General features: G+C 33.4%; 1 protein-coding gene across 1 annotated transcript in view; it reads right to left on the bottom strand.

The window, feature by feature from the left end:
- Positions 1-7,500, bottom strand: part of LOC119584349 (guanylate cyclase 32E-like) — a 51,466-nt gene that overhangs the window by 20,300 nt on the left and 23,666 nt on the right. Inside the window, exons 7-10 of the mRNA XM_037932912.1 lie at positions 6,195-6,374; positions 4,694-4,798; positions 3,618-3,689; positions 930-1,110 (exon numbers count right to left, since the gene is read on the bottom strand). Of these exons, the coding sequence (XP_037788840.1) occupies positions 930-1,110; positions 3,618-3,689; positions 4,694-4,798; positions 6,195-6,374 (538 nt within the window). The remainder of the gene's footprint in view (positions 1-929; positions 1,111-3,617; positions 3,690-4,693; positions 4,799-6,194; positions 6,375-7,500) is intronic.

The raw sequence follows: 7,500 nt of genomic DNA, 5'->3' as shown, positions 1-7,500 counted from the left end.
GAGAGAGAGAGAGAGAGCCAAAGACAGTGAAAAAGAGAAAGAGAAAAGCGCACAGACATACATTCAAACAGCCAAAATCTACGTAGGGAGAGACACACAGAGAGAAAAACAGAAAAAAACAAGAAAAAAAAAAGACAAAAGAGACACAGAAAGAGAAAAAGAGAAAGAGAGAGAAAAAAAAGACCCAGACGCCCTCAAAAACCCACCCACGTACAGATGCCAAACCCACTCCTTCTCTTGAGCCGAATTGATAAAAAAAAAACTTGATTAGCTCCACTTGGCATAATTAGCCATGAGATAATTAACGATAACTATTTCCCCGAGAAGTTTGGGGTCTTGGGTCTTCATCTGCATGACCTCATTACCGTCATGAATCATGGAATATGTCATAATTTTTCGCAAAACTTAACGCCTAAACTTATAGCGCTAGTAATTTAGGAGGCTTCATGTATTTCTCAAATACACTCAAATACAACTACCGCTTATTATGAGAAGTATCTTCATCTCTCTCTCTCTCTCTCTCTTTCTCTCTTTCTCTCTTCCTCGCTTACAATAAAAGTATTTCTTTACAATGAAATAAAAATAGCAGTAAAAATGCTCATGGCGTTGATTGACTTTGATCATCAGATTTTTTTATGTCTCTCGCTTTCGCCATTTCATTTCATGTCTCATCTCACGTCACAAACGCATATAAAAACCACAGAAAGTGTAAAATGAAACACACTAATAATAGAACAAAACGTTTAGAACTCAAAAAGTGTTTCTCAAAAGACACAGTAAAAAACTTTTTTTTTATCAATCTAAAGAGGAGCTGTTATTGGGTTTTGAAATATCACGACGTATCTTCTGTGACCATAATAACGTGTTGAATGAAAGCCCCTTTACCCCACCTGTATATAGAAGCGCATCAAACTACAGTCAAAGCCCACCTGTACATTTGCGCTGTGTCTCGCTGGCGTCGGCCAAAGCAGCAGCTGTCTCCGTCCCCGCCTTGAGCTCGTGAATTCCGAAGTCCGTTATCTTCACCACCCAGCGGGAGTCCACGAGGCAGTTGGATGTCTTCAGGTTACCGTGGGACTTCACAGGAGAGTCATGCAGGTATACCATGCCCTGTGAGGAAGAAAAATGCATGGCGGGAGTTGATAATGCACGTATGGTCGTGGATAGTTTGTTGTTTTTGTTGTTTTGGTTGATGGATTCTGTTGTTGTCGTATGTTTTAGGTTGTTGATCCTATAGGTGGATCGGGGTTATTGTGTTGTTAGATTTAGGGCGCTGTGGTTGTATGTTCATGAGTAAGTTACTGTTAATTCATATTCAAGGGTATTTTATATCACCTTGATGTTGTATGCATGTGGGTTATTGTGTATTATAAACTTGCAGTTGCGTGACTGGATATATCTGAAGTCTAACTGGTATGTTAATATTGTTATCATTCCTTATGTTACTACAACTAAGCGTTATTTTAAACCCCTTGGGATTCTGAACAAAGTCTGAACATCTTTCCAATGAACATGGATTTATGGATGATGATGTTACTGCCCAAAGATATAACGGAACAAAAGCATTAAAGGCACTTGAATTCTATAACACTATACTAATGATTTCAAAATATACTGTTACAGAAGTTGCTTCGAATGTTCTATCTGCAACTGCTGTGAGCGTTTTTGTCTCTCCCATGCTAATGTATCAACCAATTATGTTACATTAAATCTTATGTTGCACCTATCATTCCAAATCATTGCTGACAATGCGATTAATGCTGATGCTGATCCTGATCTCACTGCATCTACTAATGTTAGAGCTACTGCTACCACTCTATTACTTATTCATTACCACTAATGTAAAGCAGTATTGCTGCTATTATTGTTCTGCAAGCCCTACACTGTTACTTCTGCTGCATTTAATTTCACAGTTGCTTCTGCTGCATAAATTCCACTGTTACTGTCATAACTACTTCTACACCTAAATAAAATATTCTGCAGTGAATTTGATATGCTGCATTAAACTAAATACATTGCAGTAGTGTAATATACTGCGATAAAATATATAGAAATAAACTAAATAAACTGCAATAAACTAAATAAATAACTATACACTAAATATCCTGCAATGCATTAAACATACTGCAATTTATTAAATATACAACAATTAGCTAAATATACTAAATTGACAGTCATACACTAAATATACTACAAGAAATTAAATACCCACCAACCATTATAAACACCTCCCTCCATTACCATTGCAACCACCATAACAACCACCACCACTAACGATCATAACAAATACACAACTTAAAAACAACGCTATCAACACTATAAACAAGTCAGTCACAACACCATATGCGAGCCGAAAATAATACAGAATAATTCTTCCATGAGCAACTAATTTCAATGTTGAAGCGCAGGTGTTTCCCTTCGTATTGCCTGAAGGATTTTTTATTGCATACCCGAAGCACAACAGCTGTGTCTTTCCCGAGGCAAGATTTGCAACTAAAGAGGAGCAGCGAGGACGTTGTATTGACAGCTGGTTGGGAGTAAGATTCTCGGAAATATTATACATAAATAAGAAAGAAAGAAAGAAAGGGAAAAAAAGTGATTGGGGATATTAATAATATTTTAAAATATATTTTTAATGAAACCTTATCATAAGTTAGAAAAAAAAGCAAGATAAAGGAACTGATGGAGATGTTAATATTTTTTAAATGTGCCTGTACTATGCATAAGAAAGAAAGAAAGAAAAGAAAAAAGTGATGGGGATAATATTTTTAAAGATGTTTATTTTTATCTGTTATTTTTTTGTATATTATTCCATATTTATTATACTATCTTTACTTATTATTTCTATTATATTATTTATTGTTTAAAGATGTTTGTTTTTTATCTAAATAGCAGTAATATCATCATCCATATATACTACCATGTGATGTAATGTTTGCTATCATAACTATATTTACCGTAAGAGTATTAGTAAATATGCAAATATACAATGACATGTTTATCTGAAGAGGTGGAAAAATGGTGTAAAGAACAAAATATAATGGATTCGTAGGATTATGAGTGTGTATATATATATATATATATATATATATATATATATATATATATATATATATATATATATGTATGTATATATATATATATATATATATATATATATATATATATATATATATATACATACATATATATATATATATATATATATATATATATATATATATATATATATATTGTTGTAATATGACTATTATATGTGTGTTTATTATCATATGTATGTGTTTAGTGTGTGTGTGTGTGTGTGTGTGTGTGTGTGTGTGTGTGTGTGTGTGTGTGTGTGTGTGTGTGTGTGTGTGTGTGTGTGTGTGTGTGTGTGTGTGCGTGCGCGCGCGCTCGTGTGTTTATGTGTGCTGTTTATTTCTTTTGCTCGCGTGTGCGTATGTATATATGCGAGTTTGTACGTTTATATTTGCGTTACCACAGAAGTTTCTATTAATCCAAAGTCCCCCAAAACCAATCCTAAATACACCTCTCCAACTCCCCAACGCCCTCCTAACCGACGCCACACATGGAGTTCGATCTCACGAAAGTTCACAAGAGCGATTCGTTACACCCACCTGCACAATGTCCCCCACCAAGGAAGCGATGAACATATTGTCTAACTTAACGTCCTCATTCTCCAGAAGATCCTGAAGGAGACATAAACACGGCCGGGTGTTAGAGACGCAAAATAGAGATAAATAAATAAAACCAGGGATGGAGGAATGAATGTAAATGAGATGTAAAAGCTAGATAAATAGATATGTAAATTAGACGTAAAATATTGATTAAAAAGTGAAGGGATGAAGGAAATTGATGTATATTTATAAATAAATGAATCAATAAATGGATGAATGAATGAAGGAAAGAATGTGAATGACTGAATAAGTTATTGAATAGATTAATAGATGAATAAATGATTATATAAACAAATGAAAGAAATTGATATATAATTATATATAAAGATATATAATAAACAAAGCAATTAATCAGTCAATCAATAAAACATGTTAATCACAGAGGCATATAGAATCAGTAAATTATGGTAATGACAGGAGCTTGGCTAGGGATACCATGTATATCTCTAACCATGTAAACAGAAAGGGTAAAGCAAGTTAACGAAATGATCATAAGGATAATTCAAGTGTCATGTATCTCTTTAAGAAATTGGGCAAAGCACATTTGCGAAGTGAGAAATGTTAAAATACTTATCTCTCATAGTACATATATAAAAACACTTATCTCTATGTACATATGTAAAGTGAAAATACACACCAGAATAAAGCTAACGTATTAACAGAGGGAACTGAATAGTTTTTAAGGCCCCAAATATAATTATACTGCTCCTTTGGTATGTATAAGAGAGACAACAAAACACCAAATGATCAGTAAGCAAAACAGATAAATAATCAGATAAATGGACAGTAAAAAAATATATGCGTGGGTATATATGTTATACATATATGTATATATATTATATAAATATGTATTATATATATATATCATATATATCATATATATATATATATATATATATATATATATATATATATATATATATATATATATATATATATATATATACATATCAAGATCGCCAATAAAGACGGTTTTAAAATGCAGACAAAGAAGAACCACACGACCAGCGTCCGACCTTCAGCGACCCGCGCGAGCAGTACTCGGTCACAATGCAGACATGGGGCGGGTCCACGCAAGCGCCGATGAAGCCCAACAGGTTATCGTGGCGCAGGTCTCTCATCTGAAGGGAAGTAGTGGTTGTGTTATCGGTATTGTGATCATTACCCCCATTATCATATTTTTTCTCTTCTTCTCTTTATAATTATTATTACCTTATCATTATCATTATCATTATCATTATTATTATTATCATTATTAGTATTACTATCATTATTATTATCATTACTATCATTGTTTATCATCATCATCATCTATATTATTATCAATATTATTGTCATTATGATTATTATTATTATCTTTATTATTATTTTATTTTTTTTTATATATTTCTATCATTATTATTATAAACTTTATTATTTTATTTCTGTTATTATTACTATTATCAATATCGTTAGCATTATTATTACTATTATTATTATTATTATTATTATTATTATTATTATTATTATTATTATTATTATTATTATTATTATTATTTTCATTATTATTATTATTGCTGTCATCATTATTATTTTATTTCTGTTATTACTACTACTACTACTGCTGCTGTTATTATTATTATTATAATTATTATTAATATTATTATTATTATTATTATTATTATTATTATTATTATTATTATATTATTATTGTTATTATTATTACTATTATTAATTTATAATTATTATTATTAATATTATTATTATTATTATTATTATTATTATCATTATTATTATTATTATTATTATTATTATTATCATTATTATCATTACCCCTATTATTAATGTTATTATCATTTTCATCATTATATTATCTTTACAGCGGTAGTTATTATCATTATTCTCACACCATCATCATCATCACTATAAGCATGTAGCCACATCATGTACATTATAGGGAGAGAATCACAACCCACAAGAAAAGGCTAAAAGAATATTTGTGGAATAAAAGGTTGTTGAGGATTTTCTTGTAAGGAGATAACCGTAATAGCCTCTTGATATGCACGGTCTGTAGATCTATTTTTAGGTATATTCATACGCAGACATCTCTCTCTCTGTCTCTTGTTCTGTTTCTTTCTGTTCTTGCTTTGTCTTCTTCTTCTTTCTTTCTCTGTTTTTTTTCTTTGTATCTTTCTTTCTTTCTTTATATCTATATTTCTCTTTCTCTCTCTCCCTCCCTCTCTTTCTCTTTCTTTCTCTCTCTAAATCTCTCTATTCAACACACACACACACATACACACACACACACACACACACACACACACACACACACACACACACACACACACACACACACACACACACACGTCGTCATCGTCCTCCTCCTCCTCCTCCTGATACTCCTTCTAAGCTTCCCCTTTCCTCCTCTTCCTTCTCCTCCTTCCGACCTTGCCCTTTCCTCCTCTTCCTCCTCCTCCTCCTTCCAACCTTTCCCTTTCCTTCTCCTCCTTCCAACCTTCCCTCTTCCCTCCCACTCACCGTCTTCAGCTCCTTCTTCAACTTCCTCGTGACGTCAACCGCCTTACTCGACACCTGCTTGACGGCGACGACTCGGCCCCGGTACATCCCTAGCTGGGTGTAGACGCTAGTGTACCGGAAGTCTAGGTCGGGGTTACTGCTTAAGGAGAGCTGGCTTGTCCGAACCGTTGAGTACAGACCCTGAGGGAGGGGGTTGAGAGGGAGGGGCAGGGAGAGAGAGAGAGAGGTACGTGAGGGCGAGTGATAAGTTAATGGCTGAAAGCAAAATAAATGTGCTAGACATCCAAGGTCATGTAGTAATAAGATGAAGCGTGAGTGATGAGTATGAGTATGGAGGTTGTGAGGGGCAGAGAGAGAGAGAGAGAGAGAGAGAGAGAGAGAGAGAGAGAGAGAGAGAGAGAGAGAGAGAGAGAGAGAGAGAGAGAGAGAGAGAGAGGGAGGGAGAGGGGGATTATATCATGCCTCCACACCCATGAGTATGAGTATGGAGGCTGTGAGGGACTACAGAGATGTTTCCAAAAAGGATGGAAGGATGGGCAGCATGAGTATGGAGGTTGTGAAGAGAGAGAGAAAAAAATAGAACTGAAGAATGAGGAACGGGATTGAGTCGTCAAGGAAAGAACTACGTTTCAAAGAGGAAGGTTTCAGAGCTATTAATCTTATTTTTCACTTTTCATTTATTTTATTTTATTTATCTATTTATACATTTATTTTTTTGAGAAAGGCTTAAGAAGTGTTTTCTTTTTTTCTCCCTCCTTATTTCTGGGGGAGGGGGGGGGGCTTAGTTTTAAAGTCATAAGGAGAAGTCAGGTCTAATAACGTATTGATTTTTTTTCCTTTTTTTTTGAGGAATGGGAGAGATTTTGAAACTTTTATTTTTATTTTAAAGAAAGATCTAAGGGGAAAGATCTAATAATGCACCAAGTCCTATGTACGTACTAGAAAAGAAGAAGAAAATTGATGAGGGTAGAAGAAGAAAGAGGAAAAAAAACAAGTCAGAGAAAAGATGAAAAACAAAGTATTTTTACCCTAATCATGACTATGCATTCAGACATTAATTAGAATGGAGTAGACTGACAGACTAGGAAAAAATATATATATATAAAATGCAAGAAATGAAAGAGATACATAAAATCTCTTTTAACAATAGGAGACAGAGAAGAAGGAAGGAAAGAAGGAAACAAAAGAAAATAGAAAACAGAAGCATTAAATAATAATAAAAATAGACACAAAAAAGAAACTAATAAATCTACGAAATACTTGATGTACGAAATAATGAAGAGCCTAAGCATTGGGAGGAAAAGAT

This window comes from Penaeus monodon, chromosome 18 (assembly GCF_015228065.2).
Source record: "Penaeus monodon isolate SGIC_2016 chromosome 18, NSTDA_Pmon_1, whole genome shotgun sequence".
NCBI classification, from domain to species: domain Eukaryota; kingdom Metazoa; phylum Arthropoda; class Malacostraca; order Decapoda; family Penaeidae; genus Penaeus; species Penaeus monodon.
Note: the sequence above shows the minus strand (reverse complement) of the source record. Positions and strands in the feature narration are given on the sequence as shown.